Source organism: Suillus discolor (genome assembly GCF_016758755.1).
Source record: "Suillus discolor strain FC423 chromosome Unknown F5147scaffold_17, whole genome shotgun sequence".
Classification (NCBI taxonomy): domain Eukaryota; kingdom Fungi; phylum Basidiomycota; class Agaricomycetes; order Boletales; family Suillaceae; genus Suillus; species Suillus discolor.
In genome coordinates, this window is record NW_024541264.1 from 73,051 (window position 1) to 87,888 (window position 14,838).

General features: G+C 47.8%; 8 protein-coding genes across 8 annotated transcripts; 3 read left to right on the forward strand and 5 right to left on the reverse strand.

Moving 5' to 3' along the window:
• Positions 1-16: 16 nt before the first annotated feature.
• Positions 17-1,372, reverse strand: F5147DRAFT_609530 (uncharacterized protein). The gene is made up of 2 exons (XM_041432410.1): positions 1,093-1,372; positions 17-1,034 (listed from the first exon to the last, which is right to left on the reverse strand). Exons 1-2 carry the CDS (start codon positions 1,098-1,100, stop codon positions 380-382), a joined length of 663 nt encoding a protein of 220 aa, XP_041294730.1. The 5' UTR covers positions 1,101-1,372; the 3' UTR covers positions 17-379.
• An 805-nt stretch (positions 1,373-2,177) lies between these two features.
• F5147DRAFT_573412 (uncharacterized protein) lies at positions 2,178-3,600 on the forward strand (the record flags this gene model as incomplete). Its single annotated transcript, XM_041431156.1, has 8 exons — positions 2,178-2,282; positions 2,338-2,395; positions 2,448-2,587; positions 2,636-2,755; positions 2,808-2,914; positions 2,976-3,188; positions 3,246-3,461; positions 3,510-3,600. 8 exons carry the CDS (start codon positions 2,178-2,180, stop codon positions 3,598-3,600), a joined length of 1,050 nt encoding a protein of 349 aa, XP_041294731.1.
• Positions 3,601-6,209: 2,609 nt separating this feature from the next.
• On the forward strand, positions 6,210-7,609 carry F5147DRAFT_771666 (cyclin-like protein; the record flags this gene model as incomplete). Its single annotated transcript, XM_041441271.1, has 6 exons — positions 6,210-6,352; positions 6,413-6,494; positions 6,544-6,893; positions 6,951-7,189; positions 7,246-7,322; positions 7,376-7,609. 6 exons carry the CDS (start codon positions 6,210-6,212, stop codon positions 7,607-7,609), a joined length of 1,125 nt encoding a protein of 374 aa, XP_041294732.1.
• A 367-nt stretch (positions 7,610-7,976) lies between these two features.
• F5147DRAFT_573089 (uncharacterized protein) lies at positions 7,977-9,190 on the reverse strand (the record flags this gene model as incomplete). Its single annotated transcript, XM_041431136.1, has 5 exons — positions 7,977-8,206; positions 8,260-8,344; positions 8,397-8,772; positions 8,820-8,958; positions 9,007-9,190. The coding sequence occupies 5 exons, from the start codon at positions 9,188-9,190 to the stop codon at positions 7,977-7,979; spliced, it is 1,014 nt and encodes a 337-aa protein (XP_041294733.1).
• Positions 9,191-9,470: 280 nt separating this feature from the next.
• F5147DRAFT_89715 (uncharacterized protein) lies at positions 9,471-10,257 on the reverse strand. Its single transcript, XM_041444454.1, has 3 exons — positions 9,977-10,257; positions 9,805-9,919; positions 9,471-9,755 (listed from the first exon to the last, which is right to left on the reverse strand). The coding sequence occupies exons 1-3, from the start codon at positions 9,986-9,988 to the stop codon at positions 9,613-9,615; spliced, it is 270 nt and encodes an 89-aa protein (XP_041294734.1). The 5' UTR covers positions 9,989-10,257; the 3' UTR covers positions 9,471-9,612.
• Positions 10,258-10,516: 259 nt separating this feature from the next.
• F5147DRAFT_89633 (uncharacterized protein) lies at positions 10,517-11,609 on the reverse strand. The gene is made up of 3 exons (XM_041444453.1): positions 11,265-11,609; positions 11,039-11,211; positions 10,517-10,984 (listed from the first exon to the last, which is right to left on the reverse strand). Exons 1-3 carry the CDS (start codon positions 11,548-11,550, stop codon positions 10,931-10,933), a joined length of 513 nt encoding a protein of 170 aa, XP_041294735.1. The 5' UTR covers positions 11,551-11,609; the 3' UTR covers positions 10,517-10,930.
• F5147DRAFT_89587 (RWD-domain-containing protein) lies at positions 11,608-12,739 on the forward strand. The gene is made up of 7 exons (XM_041444452.1): positions 11,608-11,713; positions 11,764-11,797; positions 11,851-11,916; positions 11,971-12,101; positions 12,151-12,285; positions 12,333-12,507; positions 12,559-12,739. The coding sequence occupies exons 1-7, from the start codon at positions 11,681-11,683 to the stop codon at positions 12,717-12,719; spliced, it is 735 nt and encodes a 244-aa protein (XP_041294736.1). The 5' UTR covers positions 11,608-11,680; the 3' UTR covers positions 12,720-12,739.
• A 20-nt stretch (positions 12,740-12,759) lies between these two features.
• On the reverse strand, positions 12,760-14,471 carry F5147DRAFT_573551 (AB-hydrolase YheT; the record flags this gene model as incomplete). The annotated part of the gene is made up of 8 exons (XM_041431161.1): positions 12,760-13,390; positions 13,438-13,466; positions 13,522-13,727; positions 13,787-13,888; positions 13,946-14,028; positions 14,080-14,112; positions 14,165-14,233; positions 14,287-14,471. The coding sequence occupies 8 exons, from the start codon at positions 14,469-14,471 to the stop codon at positions 12,760-12,762; spliced, it is 1,338 nt and encodes a 445-aa protein (XP_041294737.1).
• Positions 14,472-14,838: the final 367 nt, after the last annotated feature.

Below are 14,838 nucleotides of genomic sequence, written 5' to 3' on the forward strand. Positions count from 1 at the left end.
TGGGCGCGAAAGATGATCGAGGTGAGCATTCGCGTTGTAACATTAGACGGGCAGTGGTGATGCTAAGTATTCGATTGTAACGATATGATAGCGGGTATTAAATGTGATCGATGATAGGTGTGTATAAGATGATTCAGAATAAAGCGAATTAACAATATACGAGTGGTCTATGTGGAGATAAAAAAATTATGCCGAGGACGCGTAAAGAGAGCATTATATCACAACAATGCGGCGAAGGGCACAAACACAAATCAGGTAGCAAAGCGGATCACAAGTGGGGAAATGAAAGGATGGAGATAGCGCTCGAAAGAATGCATAAAGGCGCTTGCTGCACGTGAGCCTTGGCCCCCAGGGTAAGGGCTTTTGTGCCACTCCACGATCAACGGCGCCGAGGTTCAAAGTCAACTTTGAACGACGTCGTTCTGTCGTTGGCAGCCTTCCAGAGCTGCTTGAAATGGGCATGCCCAAAGATTTCAAGGAGGGCGGCCTGGTTATTGGTTATCCACTGCACTGACGGGAGGCCCCGGGTGGTGGTATAGGTGCCCTGAGGTAGTTGCTCCTCGTACACAAGGGTCACAACACCGGTGAGTAGGCATTGGATAAGATTCAGGATGTCGGTGATGGGTTGGACGATAAGTCGCTGAGTGGCAAAGATGTCACTATGGAACACCATTTGCCACTGAACGCGTCGCTCTGGAGAAAAGAAAGAGGATGCGTGTGTGGGGAGTTGAAGCCGTAACTTGGGGCTCAAAGGGAGCCCATTGGGGGAGCGCCATGGAGAAGGCGCTTCTACGGTGAAGAGCATACGAGTATCGACGGCAGCTTCGGCGTCCTGCCACCCATGGTGCTGAATTAGCTGGGCTTTTAACGACATCAACCATTTATGAGCACGAGCATAAGTAGTGCCTAAAGCTTCCGCTGTGGTTAACGGGATGCCTGTACGGCGAGCCCAGTTATCCATGTTGCGGACATCGCTGGAAAAATGAACTTGAGCAGTCGATGATGGTGGTGTCTGCATGTTGGGGGTACCGTTACTGGGTTGATTGAGTTCCGTGAGCCTCTGAAATAAATTTATAGGTAAAAGAAACGTACTTGTCCATTGTAAGACAAGTGAAATTGTTCGGGACAAAGAGAGGCCTGCCCTTTACCAGGAGCAAGGATGTATATTGATAAAGAGAAAGTAAGGAAGATGCAGGGCAAGATATGTGACCTCGAGGAGGAAGATAGTGAACCTGGCTTTTGAGGGCACAAGGGTACTATAAACGCATGGCGTTACCGGCCTTTTGAAGGGTGTGCTGGCGGGCGTGGGTCCCGCCACTATAATTGGCCCTTCGTAGCGATTGCGACCCGACATGTCCAGAGAACGAAACACGTTTTTTCGTCTCCAGCTAACACCTGTTTATCTCCAAATTCAGTCTTAATTATTTTAATTCATCTATAATTCTTTCCTAAATTGAATAATTCAGTATGAAATTTATCACAGGGAATTACCTTCGATAGTAGTTTGCACACCGATATTACACTGATATATTGGTTACGAGAATGTGATCCCGTCCCCTTCTAAAACACTTTCCCCGACGTGATATTCACCCACAGAGCAGAACGTTAACTATGTATTACAGGTCATGGATAGACTTGAAATGACAGCTACTTGCATAGCAACGGACACAAAGCTAGAAGGACAAAGACTACCCAAAGCTAGTGACAAAGAGTACTAAATGTGATGTCCAGCATTCCCGCACTAGTGTGGCTAAATGGTTTCGCAAGCGCGGGAGCCAAGTAATTCTGGTGTCACATTGTCAAACACCAGGAGGCTGTCCACGGCAGGGTCAGATATCCCACCTGTCACAGTTCCGTCTAGTTACGACCATATGTGTCCCCTTCAACTTGTGACAGGGTGATAATAACGCATTGCATGCATGTCAACTACTCAAGCTTGTTGTATCTATCTTTTACATAAAAACCTCTTAGAGTTAGTCTGCGCAGTAGCTTTCAGTGCTAAACATCTACAGTAATTTCTCGTACAAGCACCAAGTTAGTTTCACCGACATTATAAGTCCCAAGCGCCCATACGCTTATGTTCCTGGTTTCACGTGATCTTGGAGTCATCCTATCATCATCTCTGTAAGGAACGAGGTTGAAGGAACACTAATACCTCTCCCAGTGCCTTCTTTGTCATGCCGGATCTTACAACTACGGAGGCAAATACATCAACCTCTGCATTCCCTGTGGTTTCTTTCGATATCTGCGAAACTTACGCTTCATTCCTGAAGAATGAAGAGGTGTGCAGCTTTCTTGTATTGTAATTTTTTTTTGTAATGCTTATAACAAAACCAGCTATCGCCTCCACTGGCTGCAATTCTAGCCTTGAGCAAGTTGATCGAGACATCCGATGGTATTCTGCCACCTTCCTTCCTACAGTGTCGCGTTGACCCAGAAGATAATAGCTGGGACCATGCTTGAGCTAGTCAAAGCTCTAAACGACGGTGCAGGAGCTTTGAAGGCCTCGACTTCCAATCCGATCAGTTTGAACGCTGGGTGCGAATTATTTATCGCGTTTGTCACATTGCTCCCGCATGACTCCGCAGTCAGTACCGCCCGCCTATCTTCCTTCTCAAACTGACAGTTACAAAAGAGCTTCTCCGATTTAAAACTAGAGCTTGTTAGACAAGGCCAAAAATATGCTGCTGAGGCTCTCACTTATCGCGATAAAATTGCCAGCCTTGCGCTAGGATTCATCAAAGATGACTCAGTGGTATGTTTTCCACGTGCTTCCTCGTTGTATGATCCCTCATGTCAACGGGAAGATCCTGACTCATTCCTATTCGAGAGTCGTGATGAAGACCCTGCTCCGTGCCCACGAGAGAAAGAGAATATCGGTCTACGTGACAGAAGCACGGCCTCGCGGCTTAGGGTTCGTTCTTATACTCTGTAACTGTGGTATCTCCAAAGAAGACTGATATTCTTATTGAAAGCCTACGAACCTACGAAGAACTTACCGCCGCCGGTATACCCTGCACGGTGGTATTGGATTCGGCAGTATCATATGTCATGGACAAGGTAGACTTCGTTCTAGTGGGATCAGAAGCTGTCGTAGAAAGTGGCGGCCTGATCAATGCCGTTGGCAGTAACCAGATCGCAATCATCGCACAAGCCGCGAATATCCCTTTTTATGCCCTCGCTGAGAGGTAATTTCAGTATCACAATGCACTGCTCCGGAGCTCATATGGATCCTGAACATACAGTTACAAATTTCATCGTCTATTCCCGCTATCGCAGTATGACCTGCCAACGCACACATCCAATATTCTGTCTTTCCCGTTATCTTCGGGAGGCAATGTTACGTCCCCGCCGACCGCGGGCGGGATCAAATCATTACATGAAAAGTCCACTAATGCCGGTTGTATACGACAGATGACGTCCGAACAAATTGCATGCAACCCTGGAGTGGACTATACTAGGTGGGAGAATTAATGGTGCCATGACACGTTCTGATAGATGAATACAAGGCCGGACCTGATTACGCTGGTATTCTCCGATGTTGGCAGCTTGACTCCTGAAGGGGTCAGCCAATATGTTGTGGGGATGTTTGCAGGATAACAAAATTGTCCGTTTATCCCTCCAATCCCTCGTCACCAAACTTCGCCTTCATCCGCCGATAGGCACGATAGAGTTTACAATTAGCCTTGATCACTTTCAAGATCAGTTGCAGATCACCATGCGTGTATGCGGAACTTCTCTGTGGTGCAAGGTTAATCAAGAGGAGGAGCGTCATATTCTTCTGGCGTTTAACCGCATTGGCGGCCGCCCTTGAGATGAAACATGCGTAATCCTGCGGGAGAGACCCAGCCAATACTTCGGGGCCATCAGTCTGATTCTGGATGATAAAGGTGAGTATTTTCGGGAATTATAATGTGACAGGTCGCGATATGAGCGCGAGACTGGGGCGAAATATTCGGGAGCAGCTGCCTAAATCTTCCAGAGGAGTTCCGAAGACTGCCCAAACCATTTTGAAAAATTATCAGGAGAATGGGGTAGAACGAAATCTCTCAGCCTATCAGCATCTTCCAATTGAATCGCGACTCAAAAATACAATAAAAGATTTTAATGCTTCCCGGACGGTGATGTAAGATATTCGGGATGCCGTCCCGACAACGAGTGAGTGTACGTCTGATGCAGCTTGATGTGTTTGATCCTCGAACTCGGGCAGAAACACCTCTTCGTTAGATGAAGTTCGGCTGTCGCCGCTGTGGAGACTCATTTGGGTTTTTAGCTTTTTAGCAAACCCATTCGCTAGATAAACGGGTCCAAATGTCTCTACTGGCTATCCTGATATGTATATTCCAGCCTGGCCGGTGGAGCCAAATTTGTTGTTCCGAGGAGCATCAGATGGTTCCTCCGTGCCACACGTTGACGCTGCAACTAGCTTGCTACAGATCTGTTCGAACGGTCCGATGCGAAATCAGTGATCCCCCGACGAGATCTGCGCCATCTATTCTCGAATTTTCGCTTGATTTATCCTGGGGCTTATAAGAGGCAGGAATTTGGACCAACAACCCCAAGTTCATTCTCCATTCTCCAACTTCCTCCATGTGTCACTGGCGAAGGTCGGTCAATGCCTGACCTATGATCTGTGTCATTGCTTACTCTGGTCCTTGTCTTCTATCCAGAGTCCGTAATACATACAGCCATTGCGGTCATGTTTTCGACTTGGTGAGCATATTCGGTTCGATGTCTCTGCCGTGGCTGACGCTATTCAGGCCGATGAAATGGTCAGCTACAGACCTAAACATTGAAAACATACTGCTCACACGCCTCTAGATCCGATGCGATGATCGTTATTGCAAATTTAGCTCATCTCATCCAAGTACTTGCGTGCCGCCTTCGTGCACGACAACATGCTGGCAATAGTGGGTACCTCGTGGTGCTTGTTTGCAAGGGTCGGAAAGCTGACTAGATCCTTTGATACGTCATAGTCGGCAGTTCCCCCAACAATTTAGTGAGGCTTGAACGCTATGGGGGCATGTCGTATTCAATGCTGACGACCATGTTGCAGACCGTCTCATCGATTCGTTTTGTCCGACCTGCACGCAGGCAGGCAAAGGCAGATAAGGTTTGACATCCAGAGGATGTAGAGGCTGTACAATAGATAGGTCCAGAGAGGTGTTGGGAGTATGTTATGTCGGTATCTGTGGGCGATGGCGATGAAGATGCATCGATGATCGGTGATTAGAATAGCGGTGCGGAAAGATCGATGGATATATGACATTTCCTTGCAATTTCCACTATATGTTTTTTTGACGGATCTTGATGATTGTTGTAGTGATTTATGAAGATATATTTTGTTGATCATTTTGACAGGCAAGTGGTGTTTGCCATCGCATAGGAACGGATGCGAAGTCGGTCAAGGCGACCAGGGAGCGACTTCCGCCACTATTGTAATTATTTGGTAACCGTTTGCTCATGTAGGCGGCGAGGACAAGGAGGATAATCCCCACAGTGAGTAGTACCGCCAGTTGATGGGGATTAGTTAAAGTTCAGGAATTACAAGCTAAAGAGCAAACGGAATCAGAAAGCGTGCGACAGGCACGTCACAAGTACTTTGAACCCGCTTTTGACAAAATCATAAATGCTTTTAATAATTCTACATGTCAAGCAAGCCAAGTGCAATTAGTGGCGAAGTAAGCGGAAATAAGGAAAATTAATGGTGAAGCAAGGGGGGATTCGTTGATTTCCAAGTTACTTAGAGGAATGAATGTCCAGGCGGCACGAGGCACACCTCGCTGTGTACAGTGAGGGATATGCATATCCGCGGCTGTAAACTTGGGAAAGAACTCATCTGACTTGAGAATCTGCTTTGCTGTAATTCTGATTGTCCCCGAACGCGGGATTTGTTAACCTGTGTCACGGAGACAGAATAAAACTAATACAATACCAGGGCTACCGAACTAAATTGTGAATGGAATAGTCTTTTTTTTTTACTTCTCGGGTGATCAGCATACTTTCACCTACTTCACGCGAGATTTAAGAACAATAGCAAGTTTACACAGAGTCTCAACTCGGAGGCAGTGAACGAAACAGCGCTAGGGGGGGCCCATCTTAGAACTTGCACAGCTTTACGTGATCTTTAGGCAATCGAATCGTGGCGTCCTTGCCAACTCACTTCTTTGCTTCCTTCCTGCCTCTCCTTTGGGAGACAACATCATATCATGCAATCTCAGTGGGTATTTCCGATATCAGCTCTCCAGCTGACCCCGAGTGTTGTCACATCATCATACACGGTCGCGAAGGAGTTGTATGATCGATCTAGGGGCGTCGAATTTTTGTTCCGTTTGGGTTCTTCTCTTGGACTGTTAGCCCTTTGTCAATTACTGCCTCTTGATCTTCTTTTCACGTCCGTTTGATTCCGCAGGCCCACTTCCGCCATGTTCACAGCCGCGACCTGGTTTCACCGCTTTTTTATGAGATATTCCATGGAAGATTATCACAGACAGGTATTCTTATCTCACAATTTCTAGATAATGCGGACGACGTTCCTTCTAGGACGTGGCGGCTTCTTGTATATTCCTTGCAACAAAGACGGAGGAATGTGGACGCAAGCTTCGCGACGTCGCAAGAGTGTGTCAGGCTAAGATTACAGGGAAAGATGTCTCCCTCATACACAGCGAGAGCCCAGCATGTAACATGTTTTCGTTGCTCCAACTTGAGCTCATCTATACACAGGAAGTCGATCAACTACAAAACGTTATTCTTCTCACGGAAGAAGTCCTCCTCGAGGCACTTTGCTTTGATTTCGTAGCCCCGAGCCCTCACGCCGAGTTAATCGATCTTTTCGATGCCTACCAGGAAGACACTCGAGTTCACGATTACGCGTGGAGTATTGCTCATGATTCGTAAGTCAGTCGTCCCAAACTTACAGAGGCGAATCCTTGTCTCAATTCGTGTGCCAGTTATCGGACACCATTATGCATCTTATTCCCTCCTCGTATCATCGCATGTACTTGCTACGTTCTGGCGCAGCGAGCTGTTGATGGGCCTCATTCAGCGTCCCTGGATGCCCGAATCTCCGCATCTCCGCCTTCAGCATCCCTTCCGACACCTCCTTCTCATAAACCCGCTTCACCTGATGCTTCTCGCTTCGCAGTTGAATATTACGGGTTCACAGAAGATGACATAGCCAAGGTCTCAGGTAGGTCGATCGGAACTGGCTACCAATCATAACTGAGAAATTCTGGTACGTCTCAGATGCCTTGAGCATACTGCTTGAATATTATTCAGCTCAAGACATGCAGAACGCGCCTCATGTAGCGCCTTTAACTATGGTTTGATGACCCACTGTAGTTTTGACCCTGCACGGTCTGAATAGGGTTCACAGATTTCCCCTCCCACAAGTTCTCTGCGCCCAACTCTTTATGAACCTTTCTCTCAGGTTCCACAGCTATTATCGCAATCGGCATCTTTCCCCCCCGCAGGCACCAGTAACAGAACACCAATTTCATCATACGGGGGTAATACGCCCGCCAAGACACCATTGCACGTTGCTGAACAGCCGGAAAGAGCCATCCCAGAATCAGCAAAGAAAATAATAGGCCGCTTGGATCTTAGCTAGAATGATTACAGCTACCTCACGGCCACGCAAAAGAATTTCTGGCGTAATGTTGACGCGAAGTCTTTTTGTGGGAGACATACTTATCGGGAATTCTAACTGATAGTGATTTACTGTCCATCTATTTTTGGGATGCGTTACATTGAATTACAATCACCAGATCTCTGAAAATCCCGTAGGTGCCTTGGTTGTTTTTAACTGATCGGGAGTACTAGAGGATAGTTATCGTCGTGGCTAGGCTGAGATGAAAACGAAGCACTCGGCGTAACCTTCTCAAACTGGAAGGGAAACAACAGATCGGTAGACCTACAATAATAGTGAGCGCGCATGCGCAACCTGCTTCAATCAAATAGAATCGAATGGCGCGGATCTAGTCATCTCCATCCCAGAGGGTAAATATCGACTTATCAGTGACGGCGAGATCGGAGGCTGAGGCTGTGAGATGATGACTAGGATAAGCTGGTTCAATTCGAACTTCTGGGACCACCCAACCTCCAGGAAGCCCCATTGCTGAACAAAGCCAGAATAACAAGAGTTGTAAAACAGATGGGTCGTGAGAGTCATGGCTATACACTGGAGAAACAAACGCTGCAGTCCACCCTGAATGCCGAGGCTCAGCGGAAAACACAGGTAGGTGACTAAATCCAGCTCACCGTTCGAGAATACTCCAAAGACCCAATGCGTGTAAGTGCTTACGACAAACCATGGGCAGCTTCTAGTGATACAGGAATCCCATAGCTGGTGGGTGGCGTGAGTACGTGACTCATTGGGATGAACGGCGGCGTCTCACCTTGTACCATAGCCTTTCATGGGCTGTAGTAGGACGCTCGTGCCACGGGGTCGAGGATGACCCGAAGAACTGGTGACATACGTTAGCAGCGAATGCTTCGAAATTGTTAGCCGTCCATACTGATTGACGTTTGCAAAATAGGTCAAGATCACGGCCAGAGAGGACCCAAGGGGGCTGAATGAAGATACTCATGGCATTCCGACAATGCCGCTCATCGTCATGATCCACTAGTTGGGACCATGTTATACATTTGAAGATGGTGTGATCCGGATCATCTGCGTCAGAAGCAAAAGACCAAGCTTTCGTCTCAGGGTAGAGGAGATGCACGGCTCGTCGCACGGTTTCGAGCGGGAGAAGATCTATCCACGTGAACAATCTTCGAGTACAATTAGAACGGCACAAAGTCAAGCTTATGATCATTACCGCTTGAGGCTATCAGCCCGGGCCAGACTGATAGACGGAACTTGATAGAAAGGTGGGCAAGGCACCGTGAAGCGTTCGCCCGTTTCTTTATCCTCGTCTTCTTCACCGAGCGACACGCACGGAACAAAATCCTCTGTCCCTAAAATCAATTTCAGACCCGGAAAAGCCGTAGCATGAGAATTCGTACAGTCTTGACAATATTGGTTGAAAAGCGCGAGCCGAAGTGGATGGATTGCTCTTAGTTTCCTGTATCGGCGGGGAAGAGCATGTAAAGCGGCGTCAACGCTGGGCTGAGATGAGTTCCAATTGATGGACACGAGGCGCGCTTCCTGTATGTAAAATCTCAGATTATCAGGAGCTCTCCACGCCATAAGCGTAAAGTTTTAACTGTGAACGAGTCACAGAACAAGCGATGAAACAGGACGAGCGGGGAGTCGGCTCTTAGGTATCAAACTATATAGTTGGTCTGGACCTTCTCGTGTGCCCTATATAGATGTTCGATAGTCATTGTACGCGGCCGGCCAGAGTTGGATTAGACGAAAAGTACAAGGAGTAGTCTGTGCAGACCGAGAACAACAACGTCAATTGTGACGAGTTTGGCATGATCATCTCACTAGTGGCGTTACCGTGGGACACGTGGTTATTATTATGCCGGAGAACACGAAAAGCATGATTACATTATTGCAAAATATTGAACCTTCCAGTAATTAGTAAGTTAAATACGGGCTAGCGCCGTCAGCATTAAGGCAGCGGTTTTATGGTATATCTATGTCAGGGACTGAACTGTAACCCACTATCGCATCCCGGAAACTCGGACCATTGGCATTACTTCATCTCTGGTCTTTAAGACACAGTCGCCGCATTTTGAAGGGCTTATGCGAATAGGATTCTTGGTGGGCAGGGCCATTAGCCGTATGCAAGATTGTGACTTGCATGCTTCGAGCAAGTCAATACATTGCAAATGGGAAACAGTCGAGAGGCACACCTATAAGATGGACATGTCTTGAACTGAAGAGACAATGTGGTCGCAGGCAGTCCTGGAACTTTGTCGACATGGCAATGAAGTGGCTACATTCGGTGTGGTATCGACCATCAATGATCTATGGAAAGAAGCAGGTCAATCCGGGGACCGGGTCAACATCAGAGCACCGACGAACATTGTGACACATCTCCGGTGCGGAATGTTGGGGATGAGTAGGAGCGTTTTAGTAGTAGTCGCGGTGATGATTGTGCTATTGACTTGACGTCTGGTCATCAGGTGGGAGCTTCTTATGTAGAGAAAATTTGTACATCATCCTATGTAGCGTGGGGATCGCGTTCCTTCCTGCAGCAACATGCGTCGTGAAATCCAAGAGAATATCGAGAGGCCGCTAGGCAGCCTTTTTACCTTTCAAAGTGAGTGCGCAACCGCCGGCCGTAGGGTCGCCGAGCATTCCGATCACCCTTACACGCATTCCACTGCATTTACTCCAAATGGGCCCCAATTCACAGCAGCGATGTGGTCACGCCACATATCTAGTCCCAGGAGCCGGCAAGTTTCTATTGAACGGCACCGAACCGATTCGCAATGAAGTACGGAAGGCGTGCTAGTCGTGTCTCGATTCAGGATATCAGCACACGGCACGAGTGACCAATAGATTCTGACTTAATCGCTCGTCGTGGCAGCCATGAGGTCGGAAGGGGCGGCCTCGTGTCCCGCGACGGCACTAGTCGGACAAGAATGCATCCCCGGAGAGTATTCCCCCTAGATGGAGGAGCTGGAAAGGGCTGGTACTAGGAGGCTCGTCACTCGGACTATTAGATTGATTATACCTGTTCCCAGATTAGTTATGTATACTGATAGAGGAGTGGGCAAAACGAGGTCGAGAATCTAGACCTAGAACACTAAGGGCGAGAAACGGCGAGAATTTGGTACTTCACAAATCGCCACGCACCGAACGTCGGCTTCGGCCTTTGTTTGATGAAAGAAGAATCATTATAATACCAAAAACAGGTTGGCAAGGTATGTAATTTTGCACGTCAACGTCCCGCGGGGAAAGAGTCCGCCAGAGAAATATATATGAAGACACCAGGGACACTGATCGCAAGGACAAGAGAATGCATTGATTGTCTTAGTAGGCTCCACGACGACGTATAGTGCTAACAAGTTGCACTTTCTTCCGCACCTACACAAGCATGAGCACAACCCTGAGAGAGCATGGCCAAAAAAAAATGAATACCTCGTTGGCAAACATTCTTCTCCACCTTTCACTGCTTAAGCGTCTCCGCTTTACGCCCTTCTTTTCATGTCGTCTTTGCCGCGACACCTCCTGCATCACACGATTCCGTCTGAGACGCGTTTGTAACCTCCTAAATGCTTCACCCAAGTCTCCGTTCACAAATACTCTTCTACCTGGACGGGTCGAGATCAGCCGAGAACACGACCTAGAGTGCTAGAGAACCAACCCGTGTACGGATCAGCTGGAGGGTTGAAAGTTGCACTCCGACTCCGTTCAGCCCATAATTCATCTGGGGTTGGTAGGTTCTGTTTTTGAGCTGTTCCTGCTGTGCGGTCTATAGTATCCCAGATAGCCTGCGTCCAAACACGGTCCTGATTTTTGGTTCTATCGAGCATAGCGGGTGGGTGACGGACGTTGGAGAGCATTCGAACTGGTAACTTAGGTCTTTGAGAGAACACTCCTCTTGCAGTACTGCTCAGTACTGCAGATGTTACTCCTCGTAGCCAGGACATAGCCGCTGTAGAAGGGTCGGATCCAACGAAACGTTTGAAAGCTTGACGCTTTTCGGACTCTTTTCACCATTGTCCATATTTGGTCAAAAACCTTAATGGTCGGCAATCGGACGATTTCCTGAACACAACGATGTCCGCAGAGGTTCTTACGGAGGAGTTTGAGGTCTATTCCTATTGTTGCAGAGCTTCACGTTATGCTCAATGCATGTTTAGGTACTTGAATCCATATACCCTACAGAGCTGTCCAGTTCGTCCTTACCGATCTTGACTACAAATCAGTTCACTAAGACCCTTACCAAGTTGTTTCGGACAGGGAGATCCAGATCGATGTCGAGCCTGATGAAACGATAGATAACGACCACCCCTGTAAGATTTGTCGTCAAACCTCACTATTACATAGTCCTGAAACCTTGTGAACAGTCAAACTACAGCTATCCGTCCATTACCCCGATGAATACCCTGACAGCCTGCCTCACCTGACGTTAGTAGCGATCGAGGGTGAACTCGAAGACACTGAACACGAAGCACTACTAGACAGTCTTACGGAAGTTGTGGGTGATCTTTTATGATGTTATGACGGATCTTATGGTGATCCGATAGGGCGAAGAGAATGTTGGCATGGCCATGACATTCACTCTTGTCTCTCATCTTAGAGAACAGATGACGTCCCTCGTTCGTAAAAGGGCAGATCAACTCATGGCTGAGGAAACAGAAAAGGAACGCCTGGCAATTGAGGTAAAGTCGAGCGTGTTATTTGGACAACAAGGAGTTCACATTACCAGGCGGAAGAAGCGAGGACTCGCGGAACCCCAGTTACAGTGGAGTCGTTTAAGGCATGGAAGATTAAATTTACCCGCGAGATGACGCAAAAGAAGGCGAAAGATGAAGAAGAAAAGCTGCGCGCACTCTCGCCGAAAGAAAGGGAAGAATGGAAACGTGCAGCAACTCGACCTACTGGTAATTCGGAGTTCAGTGTATTTTGACGACATCCTTCTAATTTTTGATCAGGTCGTCAATTATTTGAGAAGAACAAGAACTTGGAGCACGATGATGACAGTTTCGTGGAAGAAGGCGCCGTTTCTGTTGATATTAGCCAGTATGACAGGAGCCAGCTGCGCGCACATGAAGATGACGATGACGATGGAGTGCATTTCAGCGATAGTGATTAGAATAAAATAAGAAATCTGACAGTATATCTATTTCTTCAAATTACAACCCAGCCAGCAACCCGGACTCTCCCTCTGTACCCATAATGACATCGCTTCCGTCTAGTTCTTTGCACCCCAGCCTGTCGATGCCAACCTCTTTGATAAAGCCGCCCTCTTCATGCAATGGTCGCCAACGTGGAGGTGAACGAACAAAGTCTTCTCCTGTTGCACGCAGCCATTCAAACACCGGGCGCTTGATCCATCGCCTGATCTCTCCCCATACCTTGTCTGATTCAAACCATCCAAGATGCCCGCCGCAGGGTGTCAGGGCCATGATTGCCCACCCATTACCTTCCACATCCATTGGCACATCCTGAACCACAGGGTCATCTGCAGCGTTGATGGCCAGGAGTGGGATTTTTATCTTGTTAAGCACATTGTGGCTTGATGAATATTCATAATAATCATTTGCTGATGCGAAGGGCCAAGGAGGCGAGGAACCACCACCAATTCTCGTGAAGTGTTCGTCAAACATATCGATCGTGGGTTTAGTGAGGGCCATAGTCACAGCGGCAGCTTTAGCGACCTCATGATCGGATGCAAACGTGCTAACATGCCGCTTCAGAAGATTAACCAAATTCCGGCCCATGCCTTTCGAGTAAACATGACGTCCAATATACGTCGTCAAGAGCCTGGCCGGTGTCAGTAAACGGATCCGTAAGAAAGATGTTGGACATACTTGGAAGAATTCGCCGCTAAATTCCAGGGCTTCCTTGATAAATGAAATTGTCACAGTTCAAGCTTAAACCTGCGAAGCACGTACACATCCGAGAACACATGCTGATTTCAAACGGCTACGTTCACCTTCCTCTGCGACATACCGTGTCATAACATTCGCTCCAAGAGAGAAAGATAGTCCCAATAAAGGTGCTTCTGGATATCGATGAGATATGTAGAATAAAGCTTGACGGAGATCATCTGTATGGCCAGCGGAGTAGAGTTGTGGGCTCATGACCGGGACACCTGCGCCTGCGGGACAATCAACATCCATGACAATGTGTGTGGGTCCATTCAGAATGGGAACTGACATCCGCGGAAATTAACCACGACTGCACGATATCCGAGTCCGCCCTGGTGGACCGGCACGCACCCGGGAGAGAGAATAGCTCTCACGTACGATTCGTATGAACCTTGAGAAGGTTTGGATGATTAGATTCCAGCTGTTTATCATGTAGAAGTCTTCATACCTCCTGTGAGCCCATGCAGGACGACGATGATTGGAGTGTCGGGTGGCAAATGGCTGTCATCCGCCGGTGTGAAGTCCAAACCCCTAGTTGATATGAAGCATATCATCGAAAGCAGACGCCGGAAATGAACTTACAGGGTTCCGCCGTCGAGCAGGCGGAGCAGGGTCCTAACTTATTGCGTTAGAGTCCATTGTCGAACGTACGCATGAACATCATCACCGTTTATACACCACCTTATCTCTGGCTGAAAAATCTCCGAGGACGCAATAGAGAGTCTGCATATGGCCGCTGAGTTGGCATGAACAACCTGTAAACTCAATAATAATAATATTTTGGCGTACTTGGGCAACCACCATACGGGACGGAACTCCGAATAGAGTGATGGGCATCGTCGCTCCACAAAATCGCGTAGGAAAACACTGGTTGTGTTCGAATGTTGTTCCTTGGTGACTATCAGAGTAGATTCTTTTGGATATCGTACTTCCGTGGTATAGCGTGCACTCCACCAGTTGAAAAATGAACTCATATTAGGCAGCGAGAGAATGCGAGAACATAAGACGATGTGGTGGGAGCAGAGCGAGCGTCGCTTACAGGGTAAGGACAGACAAGAGCAAGACTAGACAAGACGGAAATCTGTGAGACTCTAGTAAGTCGAGGTGATGAAACCGGAGCTAGTCGATTGTGAGAAGCCGGCGCCTTTACAACTCAAGTCCTCGTGCAGAAGGATCAACACGCGCGCTACTGTATGGACATAATGTCTTTGCGATATCGATCATGATTTCCAAACACCATGAATGCAAGCTGGACTAATCTTTAGACGCTTCAACCGTGTACTAGTAGTCGGATGGCAAGATAACTGATCTAGCTATATGCACCAGGCAGGGAATGTTGGA

Coding starts and splice junctions, on each gene's coding strand:
- F5147DRAFT_89715 (XM_041444454.1), bottom strand. Junction 9,756..9,804: donor AAGACATGTCCATCTTATAG/GTGTGCCTCTCG, acceptor ACTTGCTCGAAG/CATGCAAGTCACAATCTTGC.
- F5147DRAFT_89633 (XM_041444453.1), bottom strand. CDS start 11,550: ATGTCCTGGCTACGAGGAGTAACATCTGCAGTACTGAGCAGTACTGCA. Junction 11,212..11,264: donor TCCAGCTGATCCGTACACGG/GTTGGTTCTCTA, acceptor CGACCCGTCCAG/GTAGAAGAGTATTTGTGAAC. Junction 10,985..11,038: donor GAAGAATGTTTGCCAACGAG/GTATTCATTTTT, acceptor ATGCTTGTGTAG/GTGCGGAAGAAAGTGCAACT.
- F5147DRAFT_89587 (XM_041444452.1), top strand. CDS start 11,681: ATGTCCGCAGAGGTTCTTACGGAGGAGTTTGAG. Junction 11,714..11,763: donor TTCTTACGGAGGAGTTTGAG/GTCTATTCCTAT, acceptor ATGCATGTTTAG/GTACTTGAATCCATATACCC. Junction 11,798..11,850: donor ATACCCTACAGAGCTGTCCA/GTTCGTCCTTAC, acceptor ACCCTTACCAAG/TTGTTTCGGACAGGGAGATC.